The sequence below is a fragment of the Budorcas taxicolor genome, chromosome X (genome assembly GCF_023091745.1).
Source record: "Budorcas taxicolor isolate Tak-1 chromosome X, Takin1.1, whole genome shotgun sequence".
In the NCBI taxonomy this organism is placed as follows: domain Eukaryota; kingdom Metazoa; phylum Chordata; class Mammalia; order Artiodactyla; family Bovidae; genus Budorcas; species Budorcas taxicolor.
The window spans coordinates 60,787,592-60,806,357 of NC_068935.1; the positions used below are offsets into that span (position 1 = coordinate 60,787,592).

The 18,766-nt window shown below is 40.5% G+C and overlaps 1 protein-coding gene across 2 annotated transcripts in view; it reads right to left on the bottom strand.

Annotated features, from left to right (window-relative positions):
- The window catches only part of VAMP7 (vesicle associated membrane protein 7), an 87,684-nt gene extending 73,692 nt beyond the window's left edge, over nucleotides 1-13,992 (bottom strand). For both annotated transcript variants that reach the window (XM_052663203.1, XM_052663204.1), the window contains exons 1-2: nucleotides 13,896-13,992; nucleotides 1,166-1,320 (exon numbers count right to left, since the gene is read on the bottom strand). In XM_052663203.1, coding sequence (XP_052519163.1) covers nucleotides 1,166-1,311 — 146 coding nt within the window. In that variant the 5' untranslated portion in view covers nucleotides 1,312-1,320; nucleotides 13,896-13,992. The remainder of the gene's footprint in view (nucleotides 1-1,165; nucleotides 1,321-13,895) is intronic.
- Between the last annotated feature and the right edge of the window lie 4,774 nt (nucleotides 13,993-18,766).

The following is an 18,766-nucleotide window of genomic DNA, read 5'->3' on the forward strand; positions in this document are numbered from 1 at the left end:
TTAGCTGCATAATGATGTAGTGAACAATACTATCAGCCACTTCCGGAATGTGCCTTAAAAAATACCAGAACTGAAGAAGCTGCCTTGGCCAGAATTCGAAGGCACTAACTGAAACTGGCAGAGCCACTCCAACAGTCCCGAAGTCTTCATCTCTGGGCTATCTCATAAATTAACACTGTCTTTTAGGGTCTCTCTGTTGCAGTAGCTTACACTAAATCCTAAATGATATAAGGAGTTAGTTCTGGAAACCAACAAGGACCTCCTCCTGAGATAGGGTCTGAGGAAATTAGGATGAGTTAGGTAGCAAAAGATTTTTAAGTATTAAGAAGGAAGGCTGAGGCAATATTTATGATTACTAAGATTTCCCACCTATGCCCCCTTCAATTCATTCTCCAATCAGCCACAACAGTGATCTTTCTAAAGCAAAACCTTACCATGTCACACTCCAGCTGGAAACGTTCAATGCCTTCCCATTGCCCACTGCGTAATGTACAACCCCTTAACATGGCCTATGAGGCCCTATAGGACTTCTCTTCTGTCAATCTCTCTAGCTTTATTTTCATGACGTTGTACACCAGTCACAGAGAATCACCCGAAGTTCACTAAATATGCATTATGAGCTCATGTCTCCATACTTCTCTACCAGCTGTTCCTTCTACCTGGAATACCACCCCCTACCCACTACTTTCTACTCTCTACTGTGATTATCTATGAATTTGACCATCTCCTTCATTAAACTATAACCTCCATTAAACAACGAGGACAAATACTGAGTAATTTCATGTATCTCCAGCACCACCAAAGTGTCTGGTGACAGTTAAGTGCTCAGTAAATATTTACAGAAAGAATGAACAAATAATTATTATTTATCATAACTATATCAAGTTTCACATATCCTAGAGCTCTATAGCAGAGTCACTTTTATATCTAACATTTCCATATTGTTCTTTAAAATACAAGTAACACTTAGGTGACAGAATAAAATAATTTTTAGCTAAATTTAAAATTAATAGAACCAGACATTTTCTAAGCTGGTAAAGATTATTGTTCTGTCAGCTTATTAAAATTATCTACTGAGAAGCTTGCTTTTCTAGTTTTCTACTGTTCTGAGTATAATAATATAATTCATTTCTTTTACCCGCTACCCACACAAAGCAGAACTCACTTGCCATGTGAGTACGTTAGTTTGTTATTTTCAGAAGGTATCTTAGCCAGAATCTGCTCTGTCACCTCCAGGAAGTTGCCTCCACACCAAGCATGTTTGGCAAGGATAGTGGTTCCCCTGGCAACAACAGCAAAAAGAATGGCCATGGCTTCAATCTATCAAAAAGAAAAAAAAAGAAACATAAGATTTAGAATATTTCTTTGATATAACCTTTCAAAAGTAACTTACTATCTATCATTTACCAATATCCATCCATCCATCCATGACAATATTGACCAAGGCACTGTAAGAGTAAACAGAACAGACTTAACAAGGTCACAGTCTTGTATAAGCCTAAAACATACTGATGTGCATTCAAATACAGAGACAAATCAAATGGATACATATATATATATACTTTTATGTATATGTGTGTGTATACAATGCAATGCATATGATACATACATACACACACAATTACATTGATAGATAGGTTGCATTTGCAAATTATACAGCACAAATTGATATCACCCTCTGAAAAGCAATGACCATAGATGGCAAAGGGACAGAAAGAGTCTTCATTCTTTAATGAAGTGATCTCATCTTGAAAATTTATCCTAGGGAAATAGTTCAATAAAAGTTAGATTCTAGATTTACAAATACATGTATTATCAATAATAATAGCCCATATGTATAAAGTACTTACTATATGCCAGGCATAATTTTAAACACTTTACATTTATTAACTCATTTAATCCTTACATCAATTAAATTAATACACTACTATGACACTTACAGTAAAATGAGGAAACTTAAGGATAGATGACTTACATAATTTATCCAGAATTACAGAACTAAAATTACAGTGGCAAAAGTTGTGATTTAAACTGAGGAAGTATGATTCTAGTACCCACAATTTTATCTCTACACTGTACACTGCCTCTACTATGAAGGCATTAACCATCACAGGACAAAGTGAAAACAACCCAAATCTTCCACAAGAGAGGAATGGTTCTATAAATTATTGTAAGATCTTTTATAAACAAAATATTTCAGAAACAGTACAGCATGAGTTTAAGACTATAGTAATACCTGGGAGATACTATAGGTTCAGTTCTAGACTACCACAATAAAGCAAATATAACAATAAAACAAGTAACATGAACTTTTTGCTTTCCCAATGTATACAGAAGATATGTTTATAATATGCTATAGTCTACTAAGTGTGCAATAGCATTATATCTTAAAAAATAATATTCATGTCTTAAATAAAAAATACTTAATTGCTAAAAAATGCTAACCATCATGTGAGCCTTCAGCAAGTCATAATCGTAACATCCGAGATGACTGATCACAGATCACCATAACAAATAAAATGAAAAAGTTTGAAATATTGCAAGAATTATTAAAATGTTACACAGAGACATGAAATGTACAAAATATTACTGGAAAAGTGATGCTGATAGACCTGTTCAATGCAGGGTCGCTACAAACCTTTGATTTGTTAAAAAAAAAAAAAAAAAAAAAGCAAAATCCATGAAGCACAATAAAGCATACTTCAATAAAAAGAGGTTTGTGTGTATTTTCCTCATATTTATGAATGTATACTATCTTTCCCCACAGAACAGTCAGGTTTCTCTTATTTAATGCCATAAACTTATAAAAGGGATGAACAAATATCTTCCTATTCTTCAGCTAATTCTTCAACCTAATGTTATTTGTTAACATGCTCCATTTCATCCAATAAGCCAGAGTCATCCTGGGTGGCAGAGTGAGAATCCCTTATTAAAAATTCAAATCCCTGGTACAATCTCCTGAAATTCTGTTCAAGTAGGCCTGAGGTAGGGTCCTGAAATATACATTTAAGCCAACCCAGTCTGGATGCAGGTGATTCACAGGGCCACATTTTGTGAAACGCAGCAATTATATTGAGGTGAGGGATTCCCTCTTGGAATATCCTTGTTAAGAAGGATAGTATACAGAAGTGCTCATCTGTCTTTTGAGTTGAACTCCTCTTGAGGTCTCTTCATTTCACTCTCTAGATGAAAGTGTTTCAAGGGTTGTGTTCTCAGCCATCTTCTTTCTGGATTTCTCCAAACACATAAGTAGTAGCATGTCTTAATTTCCAAATGACTCTCTCATACATTGTATCTCTTGATTCTAAAAGCCTCAACTGGCAGAGGAATAGGACGGGGAGACCACTTTCTCCCCCACAAATTCATCAAAAGATCATTTGAATGCTGAGCAACTTCCACAAAACAACTTCTGAACGCTGGCAGAGGACACCAAGCACCCAGAAAGGCAGCCCATTCTCTTCGAAAGGAGGTAGGACAAAATATAATAGACAAAAAGAGAGACAAGAGTCTGGGACAGAGACCCATCCCGGGGAGGGAGTCGTGAAGGAGAAGTTTCCAAACACCAGGAAACCCTCTCAATGGCGGGTGTGTGGGGAGTTTGGAATCTCAGAGGGCAACATAACCGAGAGAAAGAAAAAGAAAACTCACAGAATACAAGCCTAACTGCAACTGCCAGTGGAAGAAGTAGCCCAGATGCTCGCATCTGCCAGCAGCGAGCAGGTGCTGAACAGGGAGGCACAGGCTGCACTGCTTAGGGTAAGGACCGGGCCTGAATGCCCTGAGGGCAATCTGAGGGAGCTAAGGTGAGACAGCAAGCCAAACCATGGGGTAGCCAGAAAGAGAGCAAAAAAGAGAGAGAGAGAGAACTTTCCCACAAAAAGCTCTAACCTGAGGCACAGCCTGGGCAGCTCACAAAACAAAGGACTGAATGATCACCAAAGGAGTGCTGGCTGGCCGCGGACTGGCCCCTCACCCACTGGAGGCAGAGAGGCAGGCGTGCAACAGCCATAGCCCAAAGGCGAGGGGCCATCTCAGTCCCAGAGACAGCATCCTCCACCAAACTGTGAGCAGGCTCCCAGATCCTAACCACGTCTTCCTGGGATCCTGGATGGTTGACATCTGCCAGGAGGGTCCCAGTCAGAGGAGACATATGGCACAACTGCAACAGTGCTCTTGCAGTGCACCTGGGAAACCAAGGTGCCAGGACCAGGGAGGAGATTAAGATGAACAGCCCACATGGGACAGTGTGCTCACTAAAAACCTGGTCACCTGAGCTGCTCAGACCTGGGAAGGGCACAAAACGCATGCCCAACCAAGTCTGTGCCTTTGTGGAGTACCCGAGAACCTGAACCTGAGCAGTTTAGACCTGGGAAGTTCACAAAAACGCAGGGCCCACTTTGGATAGTTCCCCTGCAGAGCAACCTGGAGCCTGAGTAGTACAGACTGGGAAAGCACAGGCCATCGTGAGCTGGGGCAAACCCCATGTGGTCTATACACTGCGAGCACTCCCCAAACATGGCAGTGATATTTGTTTGCCGTGTTCCTCCCTCCCCACAACACAACTGAACAAGTGAGCCTAAAGAAGTGACCACCTTCGCCTGCTTCTGTCGGCAGAAATTACACTGAAGAGACTTGAAGGCAAAATAAAGAAAGAACAAAAAAAAAAAAACAAAAAAACAAAAAACAAAAAAAAAAAAGAAAGAACAAGGAGCCACTCTAAAAGTGACAGGTGCAACAGATTAAAACCTTTAGTTAGCATTGACTAAGCACTGGAAGGGGCCTATAGACCTTGAGAAGAAGTATAAGCTGGAACAAGGACTATCTGAAACTGAACTGACCCCACACTGCCCTCAGCAGCTCCAGACAAATTCCTAGATATATTTTACTATAACTTTTTTAACTTTTTTAAAATTTGTTTTATTTTTAAATTCTTTATTACTCCCTTTTCATTTTTATAATCTACTATCACCTTGCAAAAAAAGACTATTTTTAAAGCAAATTTCACATATATTTTTCATAATTTTTGTGATTTTGTTTTGTATTCTTAATATTGTTAATATTGAGAGTCTAACCTCTACTCTAAATTTTTAATCTTTGCTTTCTGGTATTTGTTATCTATTTTGCACCTTTAAGAACCTAATCTTCAGTACCCATTTTTACTTAGGGGTGTGATTACTGGCTTGATTCCTCTCTCCCCTTTTGACTCTCCTTTTTTTCCCACAGGTCACCTCTATCTCCTCCCTCCCCCTTCTCTTCTCTACCCAACTTTGTGAATCTCTTTGGGCATTCCAGGCTGTGGTGAGCACATAGGGAATTGATTACTGGCTAGATGGCTCTCTCCCCTTTTGACTCCCTCCCTTCTCCTCCTGGTCACTTCTGTCTCCCTCATCCCTCTTCTCTTCTCCATGCAATTCTGTGAACCTCTCTGGGTGTCCCCCACTGTGGAGAAGCTTTTCACCATTAATCTAGATGTTTTATCATCAACGCTGTATAGATGGAGAATTCTTGAGGCTACTGTAAGAATAAGACTGAAAGCCAGGGGCAGGAGGCTTAAATCCAAAACTTGAGAACACCAGAGAACTCCTGACTCCAGGGAACATTAATCAACAAGAGCTCATCCAAAAGCCTCCTTACCTACACTGAAACCAAGCTCCACCCAAGAGCCAACAAGTTCCAGAGCAAGACATACCAAGCTAATTCTCCAGCAATGCAGGAACACAGCCCTGAGCATTAATATACAGGTGGCCAAAAGTCACACTAAACCCACAGACATCCTAAAAATCACTACTGGACACTTCATTGCACTCCAGAGAGAAGAGATCCAGCTCCACCCACCAGAACACGGACACAGGCTTCCCTAACCAGGAAACCTTGACAAGCCACTAGTCCAACCCCATCCACAGGGAGGAACCTCCACAATAAAGAGGAACCACAAACTTCCAGCCTACAGAAAGGCCACCCCCAAACACAGCAATAAACAAAATGAAAAGGCAGAGAAATAGTCAGCAGGTAAATGAACATTATAAATGCCCACCAAACCAAACAAAAGAGGAAGAGATAGGGAGTCTACCCGAAAAAGAATTCAGGATAATTACAGTAAAGGTGATCCAAAATCTTCAAAACAAAATGGAGTTACAGATAAACAGACTAGAGACAAGGATTGAGAAGATGCAAGAAATGTTTAACCAGGATCTAACAGAAATAAAAAAAAAGAGTCAATCAATAATGAATAATGCAATAACAGAGGTCAAAAGCGTCTGTAGGGAACCAACAGTAAATAACTGAGGCAGAGGATAGAATAAGTGAGGTGGAAGATAGAATGGTGGAATTAAATGAAGCATAGAGGAAAAAAGGAAAAAGAATTAAAAGAAATGAGGACAACCTCAGAGACCTCTGGGACAATGTTAAATGCCCCAATGTTCAAATCACAGGAGTCCCAGAAGAAGACAAAAAGAAAAGCCATGAGAAAATACTTGAGGAGATAATAGTTGAAACACTTTCTAACACCATACACAAAAATAAACTCAAAATGGATTAAAGATCTCAATGTAAGACTATAAACTATAAATCTCCTAGAGGAAAACACAGGCAAAACACTCTCCAACATAAATCACAGCAGGATCCTCTATGACCCACCTCCCAGAATATTGGAAATAAAAGCAAAAATAAACAAATGGGACCTAATTAAACTTAACAGTTTTACACAAAGAAGCAAACTATAAGCAAGGTGAAAGACAGCCTTCAGAAAGGGAGAAAATAATAGCAAACAAAGCAACTGACAAAGAATTAATCTCAAAAACATACAAGCAGCTCCTGCAGCTCAATTCCAGAAAAATATACAACCAAACAGAAATTTCTTCAAATAAGACTAACACATGAAAAGATGCTCAACATCACTCATTATCAGAGAAATGCACATCAAAACCAGAAATGCAAAATCAAAATGAGGTACCATCTCACACCAGTCAGAATGGCTGCTATCAAAAAGTCTACAAACAATGAATGCTGGAGAGGGTGCGGAGAGAAGAGGACACTCTTACACTGTTGGTGGGAATGCAAACTAGTACAGCCACTATGGAGAACAGTGTGGAGATTCCTTAAAAAACCGGAAATAGAATCGCCATATGACCCAGCAATCCCACTGCTGAGCATACACACTGAGGAAACCAAAATTGAAAGAGACACGTGTACCCCAATGTTCACTGCAGCACTGTTTACAATATCTAGGACTTGGAGGCAACCTAGATGTCCATCAGCAGATGAATGGATAAGAAAGCTCCGGTATACAATGGACTATTACTCAGCTATTGAAAAGAATGCATTTGAATCAGTTCTAATGAGGTGGATGAAACTGGAACCTATTATAGAGAGTGAATAAGTCAGAAAGAAAAACACCAATACAGTATATTAACGCATATATGTGGAATTTAGAAATATGGTAATGATGACCCTATATGAGAGACAGCAAAAGAGACACAGATGTAAAGAACAGACTTTTGGACTCTGTGGGCGAAGAAGAGGGTGGGAAAATTTAAGAGAATAACACTGAAACATATATGTTATCATATGTGAAATAGATTGCCAGTCCAGGTTCGATGCATGAGACAGGAAGCTCAGGGCCAGCGCACTGGGATGACCCTGAGGGATGAAACAGGGAGGGAGGGGGGATGGAGGTTCAGGATGGGAACAAATGTATACCCATGGCTGATTCATGTCAATGTATAGCAAAAACTATTACAGTATTGTAAAGAATTAGCCTCCAATTAAAATAATTAACTTTTTTTTAAAAAAAGCTTGATCTGACCCTCTAACATGCTCCAGGTACTGGTCCATTTCTTAAAATCATTTATACACTATCACTGCATCTCTATCTCCTTGTAGTTCTTCAGCTTCCTATAATCTGGCTTTTGCTCTCAACACTCCAGAAAACCATGCCTGTGAAGAGCATCAACAGCCTCTACATAGCAAAATTCTGTATTCACTTCTCTAGTCTCACCTCAATTGATCTCTCAAGAATACTCAACACAGCTAAATAACCCTCCTTCTGGAAACACTCCTACAGGTCTGGCTGCTCCTTCTGTCTCCCTGCTGAATCCTCCTCTGCTAGCTGACCTCTAAATGCTGACTTCCCATGGGGACTGGTTCTGCACTCTCTTAACCCTAGATAAGCTCATCTAGACCTGCAATAATAAACATGCATTTTTTGCTGAAGACACATTGCATACAGAAAAAAACGAAAGGCGTAACTACAGCTGAGGGACAAACCAAAGACAAAACCCAAGGTATACCAAATAGTTGAGGCAAAGGTAGATGAATAGAGACCCACAAAGAAGAGAGAGGAGGACCAACCAGGAAAGTAAGAGGAAAGCCAGGAAAGTGTGGTGATCTTGAAGCCAAAGGGGGGGAAAAAACAAAACAAAACTTCAAGAAGGAACAAGTGTCACCTCCCAGCTCTGTTCACTGATAACATTAGGACTGTAAAACAGTCACTGGATTTTTACAAGGAAGGAGGCCATTGGTAAGGGTCGGAGAGACATGCTGTGGAATGGAACAAAAACACAAGAGAAACAGTGATGACAAATCATATGGTCCCTGAGACAAAGAGATGAAAATGTAGCAGCCTTAAAGAAGAAAACTGACTTTAGCAACAATACAAAAATATCTAGGGTCTTAGTGGACCATAAGTTGTTTATGAAGGGTTATGAGGTAATTGCTTAAAATGCTTATGCTTATGAAATCTTAAAATTACATTAAGTAACAGGGTGTCTTGATCTCTTTAAGTACTCTTGCCATTATACCCTGTGTTGGTTAGAACGCATGCATAATACTGAGTTCAATTCTGGGACAGTGTATTAAGACTAGACAGAAGTGCAAAGTATGGTGAGAGACTTGGAGACTGTTATCATCTAAAAAATGGCTAGAGGACTAGAAATATTAAACATGAAAAAGACTTAGATGGAATGTGACAGCAATCTTCAAGTTTATATAAAGTGTAATCCAACGGCTCTGCAGGTAGAGAATCCATCTGTAATGCAGGAGACACAGGAGATAAGGGTTCAATCCCTGGGTCAGAAAGATCCCCTGAAGGAAGACATGGCAACTCACTGCAGTATCCTTGCCTGGGAAATTCCACTGACAGAGGAACCTAGCAGGCTACAGTCCATGGGGTCACAAAAGAGACATGACTGAGCAACTACGCACAAGCATACAAATCACCTAGAAGGGGGATGACATTATTTGGAATATAACTAAGAACAGTGGATATAAGGATAGCTATGGAAGCTATGCATACAGTGTTTTAGTCAATTTTAAAAGTCCTCAATTTTAAAAATGCCTGACTATTACATACTGGGTATAAAGCCACAGAAACTTTATTCTCCTCTCAGATGTCACTAACAAGCATTTCTTATTCGCTCCTATATTGCTAAAACTCACACCTATAATCAAGTCTCACATACCCCCACTACAATGCTCTTGCAACAGAATCTGTAATGTCTAAAGGAATACTGGAATAATGGAAATAACTATGGTACAAAGAATATTGCATATGAAGTCAGAAAATATGGTTCTGCTAATAATGAGGAGTATGTGAATGCCCGATAAATGATAAAGTGCTATATAAGATCATAGTCAAGAAGAAAAAGAATTAAATTCTAAGCCATAGAGAGAAGAGGAAAAAAAGATAACGAAATATAAAGGAAAGTCGTCTTACCACAGTTCTTCCCTGTTCTCTTCTCACTCCTTGCTTTGTCCCACAGCCATTAACCCTATTCCACTACATTTCTGCTAAGAATCCTGAATGAGTTTCCTGGGGCTGCTGTGACAAAACACCAAAAGATGCAAAGTTGAAAACAACAGAAATTTATTGTCTCATAGTTCTGGAGGCCAGAAGCCCCAAATCAAGACGTTGGCAGGTCCATGTTCCCTCTAAAATCTGTAGCGGGGAATCCTTCCCTGTCTCTTCCTAATTTCTGGTGGTTTGCCAGCAATCCGTGGTGTTCTTTGGTGCGTCCATGTCTTCACATGAGAGTCTCTGTGTCTCTTCTCATAAGGACACCTACTCCAGTATGACCTCATTTTAACTTACATCTTAATTATATATGCAAAGACCCTATTTCCAAATAAGGTCCCATTCACAGGTAGCAGGGGTCAGGATTCAACACATGTTTTTTGAGGACACAACAAATTCCCGTCTTGGAAACTCACTGTTCCTCTCAAATCACTCCTAGTCTCCTCCCTCTACATATTCATTATCACCCCAACTTGCCTCCCTGACCTCTCAAAAACCTCTATCTAATCCCTTTCCTTAATCATATTAGAGGCATGTCCTTAGAACAATGGACCAGAAGGGCAACCTCCAATTAAAAAGACCTGTTTCTTCTGCCTAGAAAGTTCCAAGGAAAGAACATTTTTGTTTCAGCTGCTGGGGATCCCCCCCCCAAAAAAGATATACTATTGGGGAATCCGAGTGAGAATTCTGAATGCAGTTTTTTCTTATAGAGGAATTATTAGAAATTGTGGTGAGGGTCTTCTAGTCCGTTAAATGAAAGGCTATATAAGATGCAACTGGCTGACCTAACAACCAAAATGTCATGAATACCCTTATTTATAGAAAAAAATGCATCCAGAGTTTCAAAAATCTTACAAAGGAGTTTTTGAGTTATATCCATTTGTAAGTAAGAGGCTGCTTGCATTTAAAAAAAAACTGCTAACAAAACAGCACAGCAACAATATAAATGCTCCTCCTCAGTGGAGGCATCTTCAAATGGAAGTTGAAGATGCTTTCAGAGAACTGAGTATTGAAAAAGGATGAGCTGGTGTTTCTCACACTCAAGTCTATGCGTTTGGACAATTTTTTTTAATTCTGTATTTTTATTTTGATAACATTAAAAATATATAAAGTATCCTGGATTATCTACACGTATACCCATTGAATGAGTGATGGCACACAATTCAGTGTTGCACTTGAATTACAAAGGCATAGGTGCCAAGATATTCCCTAAAATAATAGTGCTTAATTTTTAATGTACTGGAAGCATGTCTGGCTGCTGTTAGGTTGGCACATCCTAAAATCATGACAATCATGACTCAAGCACTCTTGTATTCCTGCTGTGTTTTAAAATCTGTTATAGAGACAAAATTTATCTCTTGCAGTAATGATTTACAAGAGCTGGGACTTTTTTTATCTGATAGTCTGAAAATGACGGTGTGGAAAAATAACATTAACACATAAATTATCTCAAGCTAAACAGAAAATAATACTGAAAGGTGTTTGTATCAAGTGAAAACCAAGTAATACTACAATGTACTATATGAATAAAGGTAGTGCAACTATTTAAACAGAACAAAGAAATGGAAAAATTAACTTGCCACATAGTGCATGGTAATGGCCAATGCTAAATCAAAAGAAAGCATTCCATATCATTAATTGTATTACTGCAAGAAGATGTATTATGTTTAATCCTTACAACAGTTTATTAGCAGGATGTTTCACAGAATATATGTTAAGAAAATTAAATTTTCCACCCTTGTATCATGGGCCATACTATTAAACTGGCCCATTAAATTAAATGCAGGTGGAGATGGAAGGTGCTCAGGAAGGTGGCACTAGTGGTAAAGAACCTGCCTGCCAATACATGAGACACAAGAGGCCCGGATTCTATCCCTAGGTGGGGAAGATCACCTGGAAGAGGGTATGATCACCCACCCCAGTATTCTTGCCTGGAGAATCCCATGAACAGAGGAGCCTGGTGGGCTAGTCCATGGGGTCACAAAGAGTGGGACACGACTGAAGCAGCTGAGCACACTGCATGGAACAAGAGAAGGCATGCTAGAGAAGGTTCACGAACTAGCTGGATGAGATGGAACAGTCGGCATTTGGCAAATGAGACGATTTAGGGATAAGGATAATGGCCATATGTAAAAACAAGGCCTCACATAAATTAAGTACTTTGTATTTGCTCAAGTAGTCTTTCAATTTCAGTTCAACACATGTTCTAAGCACTCAGTATAGCATACACTGGAGGCATGAAGACCAGTGAGAAAGGATAGCTATACTCAAGGGAGCCAGAGTACAATATGGAAGACAGAAACAAATAAATGCAATAAAGTTTAAGAGTGAATAATCTAAGAATGTACACAACTGTTCAGAAGATTTCTTGTGATTATCTCATCTTGGACAATGAAAAAATTAAAAAAAAATGCAGGTGTCAGACTGTATATTGGGAATTTCCTCAGTATACAATTATTTCTTCTTGGAAGAGAGGTCAAAGTGTCTATTTTATCCTCACTAGGTTCTCAAAACCCAGCACAGTGCCTTACATATAATAATCCCTCAAATATTTAATAAATTAATCAACACTGAGCATCTTTTGGTTTTATGGGGGCTTCCCTGGTGGCTCAGATGGTAAAGAATCTGCCTGCAATGCTGGAGACCCAGGTTCAATCCCTGGGAGGGGAAGATTCCCTGGAGAAGGGAATGGCTACCTACTCCAGTATTCTTGCCTGTAGAATTCCATGGACAGAGGAGCCTGGTGGGCTCCATGGGGTCACAAAGAGTTGGACACATCTGAGTGACTTTCATACACACACATAAATGGTAGATAACTTTATATCCAGTAGGAGCTGGCAAGAACAATATTTTGATTACCAAGCTATCTCCCTAAGTAAGATAAATGAGTTGAGCTGAGAGTAATGCAGTCCTCAACTCTTCTCAGAGAGGAAATAAGCAAATGACAGAAAACCACCAATTCTGATGCAATAACCTTGGAAGAGACAGAAGAATGAAGAACAATCGTTTATATGGGAGAAAAAGAAGATATGTTTATGAAAATCCTGAAATCTGGTCCCAGATCAAGAATATTCTTGTTGGTATTGCAAATATTCTTTTAGGGTGATGCTCTGAGACCCAACCTAATCCTTGTCACTTTCTCAAGACAGGAGATTACCCTGTCAAGTAAAAAATACCTGTTCTGTTTTGCATTCACCACCACCACCATATAACATCATCTTGATTCTTTCTGTTTGCCCCTTCCACACACACTCACATACATGTAAGCTACTGAGAGTAGCGATCTATCTTATTACCAGCTATATCCCCTGCAGTTAGAAGAGCGTCTAGCTCATATTAGCTGTTCAATAAATGTTTGTAAAACATATGAGTGGCTCTGCTTTCAGTCACAGCTATTCAAAGTGAAAGAATGTCCAAAACATAACAGTATCCTCTGGGATCGAGGATGAGACCATGGAGTTACAGGTAGCTGGAAGCAATTCATAAAACATAAAGATAACTGTTGGTGAAGGTTATGGAGGAGGAGGGAGGTGTAAAGCATTTCCTCAAGAGTCTAGTACGCGTTCAGTTCGTTAAATATCGGCCAATAGTAACAACAAGAACATCACCATACAGGTCTGACGCTGAGGAAATAAGTCTGGGCAGAGAGAGAGAGAGTTCCTATTTGAACTGAGGAAGAAGAAACGACAACACTAGGCCTTGGAGGAAGGGCTCGCAGAGGGTTACAAACCCAGAAGTAGAAGGTAAGGCAGAAAGTGACGTCATCGAAACTAGGGCGTAGAGTTTTTAGAAGATTCAAGAAATCTCAAGAGATTCGAAACCTACAAACGGGTCTTGTGGAATACAAAGTGAGGGAAAATTTAACATTTTTTTTTCTCTTCTGTAACAACTTGTGACGCATTCGGACTCTTTCGCTCGAGGCCTTTTTAGGTGTATAAAACGCACTTAATCCAAAGTGGACCTGTCCGACCATTCGAACTGTCGACACCAGAGAAGCCCTAGTCACCCTTCCATTGCCTCCTAATTCCACCTTCCCGTGAGCACCTCTGCGGTCCCCGTGCCGTCGTCTCTCCGCCTTCCACCCCGTTCTCCCCGCTGCTTTTACCTGTCCGGGCACCGTGCGAGAACTCGCCGCGTCAGGACAGAGCCGCTCGGATCAGCACCGGGTCGCAGGCTGCCGGTTCCCAGAGGAGGCTGGACCGGACGCCACCGGCTTCCGCAAAAAAGCGCCCCGCCCGCGCGCGGCCCCCTGGGAATGTGAGCGCTCATCCAATGGGAGCGAGAGGTGGGGCGGGGCCGGCGGCGTTCCCAGTCCTCGTACTTCCCAGGAGCCGCACTGCATCCTGGGAGTGGTAGTTTCGGCTGTCCTATCGCCGACGCTGTCGCGCCTGCTCAATCAACAGTTCTCATCATCAACCACATCAAGCGCTATTCCTTAGAGAAAACGAGAGCATGTAGGGCCACCAAAAGCCCAGCATTGAGTTGGTAGGATCAATGAAGAGCTGAGCTTTACCAACCGTCTCCCTGCTTAGTCGCAGCAGGTAGCATCACCTGTTACTTCATAGACAAGAAAGAATTCATCTGACAGGAATTCCCTCTACTTTCACCACGACATTTTTTAACCGGTTTGGGCCGCTGAGCAATCCTTTCTCCCATTTCTTTCAATGATAGTTGTAGAGTAGTAGTAGTAATAATAATAATCAACTACTCTCATTGGCTGTAAACTCCCTCATCCCTTTTACATCCCTATTCCTTCTTACCAACTTGAGCTCCACTAATAAACTCGAACTCCACTAAGAAACTCGCCTGTGTCACGTCTCAACGGCTCTCTGCTTTCTTGCTCTTTGTTGTTCAGTCGCCAAGTCGTGTCCAACTCATTGCAAGCCTATGGACTGCTGCACGACAGGCTTACCAGGCCCTCATCATTTCCCGGAGCTTGCTCAAACTCATATCCATCGAGTCGGTGATGCCATCCAACCATCTCATCCTCTGTCGACTTCTTTTTCTGCCTTCAATCTTGCCCAGCATCGGGGTCTTTTCCAATCAGGTGTTTCCATCAGGTGGCCAAAGTATTAGAGCTTCAGCTTCAGCATCAGTCCTTCCAAACAGTCCTTCCAAATCAATTCAGGATTGATTTCCTTTAAGATTGACTGGTTTGATCTCCTTACTTTCCAAGGGACTGTGTAGAGTCTTTTGAAGCACCATAGTTTAAAGGCATTAATTCTTCCATATTCTGCCTTCTTTATTGTCCAGCTCTCACATCTGTACATGACTACAGGAAAGATTATAGCCAGAAAATACAGACTTCTGTTGGCAAAGTGATGTCTTTGCTTTTTAACATATTGTCTAGATTTGTCCTAGCTTTCCGGCCAAGAAGCAATTGCCTTCTAATTTCATGGCTGCAGACATACAAGATGAGAGAAACTGCCCCAAGCCTCTCACCACACACAGACTTAACCTCCCCTTTCCAGTCAAAATTCTCAAAGGTGTTGTTAAAACAAATAGACATTCTCCAACCAACAGGGGCAAATATTATTTTCTTGGGCTCCAAAATCACTGTGGATGGTGACTACAGCCAGGAAATTAAGAGACACTTGCTCCTTGGAAGAAAAGCTATGACAAACCTAGACAGTGTATTTAAAAAGCAGAGACATCACTTTGCCAACAAAGGTCCATATAGTCAAAGCTATGGTTTTTCCAGTAGTCTGTACGGATGTGAGAGTTGGACCATGAAGAAAGCTGAGTGCAGAAGAATTGATGCTTTTTGAACTATGGTGTTGGAGAAGACTCTTGAGAGTGCCTTGGACTAAAAGGAGATCAAACCAGTCAATCCTAAAGGGAATCAGTCCTGACTATTCACTGGAAGGACTGATGCTGAAGCTCCAATACTTTGACCAACTAATAGGAAGATCTGACTCATTGTAAAAAACCCTGATGTTGGGAAACATTAAGGGCAGGAAGAGAAGGGGATGACAGAGGATGTGATCGTTGGATGACATCACCAACACAATGGATATGAGTTTGAACAGACTCTGGGAGATACTGAAGGACAGGGAAGCCTGGTGGGCTGCAGTCCATGGGGTCAGAGAAAGTTGGAAATGATTCTTTTTTTGAAGTGCTTCTGGATATCCACACTAGAGTGCATGCAGAACCATTTAAATAGGTGGCTTTATAATTTTATAATTTTCTAATTTAGAAGTTCTGTTACCATTTCTCCAAGTTATTGAAGAGTGGAATCTCTTTTTATAATACATGATTTTAGATAGTTTGAAATTCTGTAATAAAGGTTTCAATTTCCATTTCAGTTCCTGTTGTTAACAAGCCTATATAGAACTGATGATTTATATAACCTAATGTAATCTCCCAACAGTACGGACGACAAAAATTACGAAGCCAAGAAGAGATGGAGCCTGGATTATGAACTAGCTTTCTTACACTATAGGCTCGAGAAATGTCTGGTGGGCTAAAATAAGATACATATATCACACAGAACTCTACTCATATCTGAGAGATCTTGGATTTACATTCTGCTTATCAGGATTGGATCATGATGTATTATTTTGTAGTTCACAAACGAATTCAGTGACTTTTGCTTTGGCAACATCAAAATCATTCACATTATTGCAATATATCACTGATCATCAGTGCTGTTTATGCTTCTTTTCTCCTGGATATTTGGACTTGGGCACATTTTCTTCCTATTTGTGCTCATAATAAAATTACCTCGAGAACACCTGTTCTCCTTCAAAATTCACAGTCACTAGAGGGAGTGAACACATTATCAATATCTACAAAATCATTGCCTTTTACTATGGAACAGTTTCTCTTTGCAGCTCATTCCAGTTAATGTTGCCACATATCCTGCTCTGCTGGTCTGAGCCATCAATGATTCCAACATCAGCTTTGGCAAAGCATCTCTGAATCACTTCTAAGCTGTCTATCCATTTGCAAAAAAAAAAGCAAAATGGCTGTCTGAGGAGGCCTTGCAAATAGTTGTGAAAAGAAGAGAAGAGAAAAGCAAAGGAGAAAAGGAAAGATATACCCATTTGAAAGCAGAGTTTTAAAGAATAGCAAGGAGAGATAAGAAAGCCTTCTTCAGCGATCAATGCAAAGAAATAGAGGAAAATAATAGAATGGGAAAGACCTCTTCAAGAAAATTAGAGATACCAAGGGAGCATTTCATGCAAAGATGGGCTCAATAAAGGACAGAAATGGTATGGACCTAACAGAAGCAGAAAATATTAAGAAGAGGTGGCAAGAATACAGAAAAACTGTACAAAAAAGATCTTCAGAACCCAGATAATCATGAAGGTGTGATCACTCACACTCACCTAGAGCAGGACATCCTGAAATGTGAAATCAGGTGAGCCTTAGGAAGAATCACTATGAACAGAGCTAGTGGAGGTAATGGAATTCCAGTTGAGCTATTTCCAATCTTAAAAGATGATGCTGTGAAAGTGCTGCACTCAATATGCCAGCAAATTTGGAAAACTCAGCAGTGGCCACAGCATTGGAAAAGGTCAGTTTTCATTCCAATCCCAAAGAAAGGCAATGCCAAAGAAAGTTCAAACTACCGTACAATTGCACTCATCTCACACACTAGTAAAGTAATGATCAAAATTCTCCAAGCCAGGCTTCAGCAATAAGTGAACCGTGAACTTCTAGACGTTCAAGCTGGTTTTAGAAAAGGCAGAGGAACCAGAGATCAAATTGCCAATGTCCGCTGGATCATGGAAAAAGCAAGAGAGTTCCAGAAAAACATCTATTTCTGCTTTATTGACTATGCCAAAGCCTTTGACTGTGTGGATCACAATAAACTGTGGAAAATTCTGAAAGAGATGGGAATACCAGACCACCTGACCTGCCTCTTGAGAAATCTGTATGCAGGTCAGGAAGCAACAGTTAGAACTGGACATGGAACAACAGACTGGTTCCAAATAGGAAAAGGAGTACATCAAGGCTATATATTGTCACCCTGCTTATTTAACTTATATGCAGAGTACATTATGGGAAATGCTGGGCTGGAGGAAGCACAAGCTGGAATAAGATTGCCTGGAGAAATATCAATAACCTCAGATATGTAGATGAAACCCCCCTTATGGCACAAAGTGAAGAGGAACTAAAGATCCTCTTGATGAAAGTGAAAGAGGAGAGTGAAAAAGTTGGCTTAAAGCTCAACATTCAGAAAACTAAGATCATGGCATCTGGTCCCATCACTTTATGGGAAATAGATGGGGAAACAGTGGAAACTGTGTCAGACTTTATTTTTGTGGGCTTCAAAATCACTGCAGATGGTGATTTCAGCCATGAAATTAAAACACTCTTGCTCCTTGGAAGGAGAGTTATGACCAACCTAGATAGCATATTAAAAAGCAGAGACATTAATTTGCCAACAAAGGTCCATCTAGTCAAGGCTATGGTTTTCCCAGTGGTCATGTATGGATGGGAGAGTTGGACTATAAAGAAAGCTAAGCACCTAACAATTGATGCTTTTGAACTGTGGTGTTGGAGAAGACTCTTGAGAGTCCCTTGGTCTGCAAGGAGATACAACCAGTCCATCCTAAAGAAGGTCAGTCCTGAGTGTTGGTTGGAGGGACTGATGTTGAAGCTGAAACTCCAATACTTTGACCACCTGATGTGGAGAGCTGACTCATTTGAAAAGACCCTGATGCTGGGAAAGATTGAGGGCAGGAGCAGAAGGGGACCACAGAGGATGAGATGGTTGGATGGCATCACCGACACAATGGACATGGGTTTGTGTGGACTCTGGGAGTTGGTTATCGACAGGGAGGCCTGGTATGCTGTGGTTCATGGGATCGCGAAGAGTCGGACATGACTGAGTGACTGAACTGAACTGAACTGAACTGTCTATCCCACATAGCAGTGAAATTTCTCATCACACCAAGGACATGCCATTTCTTTCCACCTGCAATAGAACAGTGCTTCTCATAATGTACCAAGCATTTGCAGCATCCA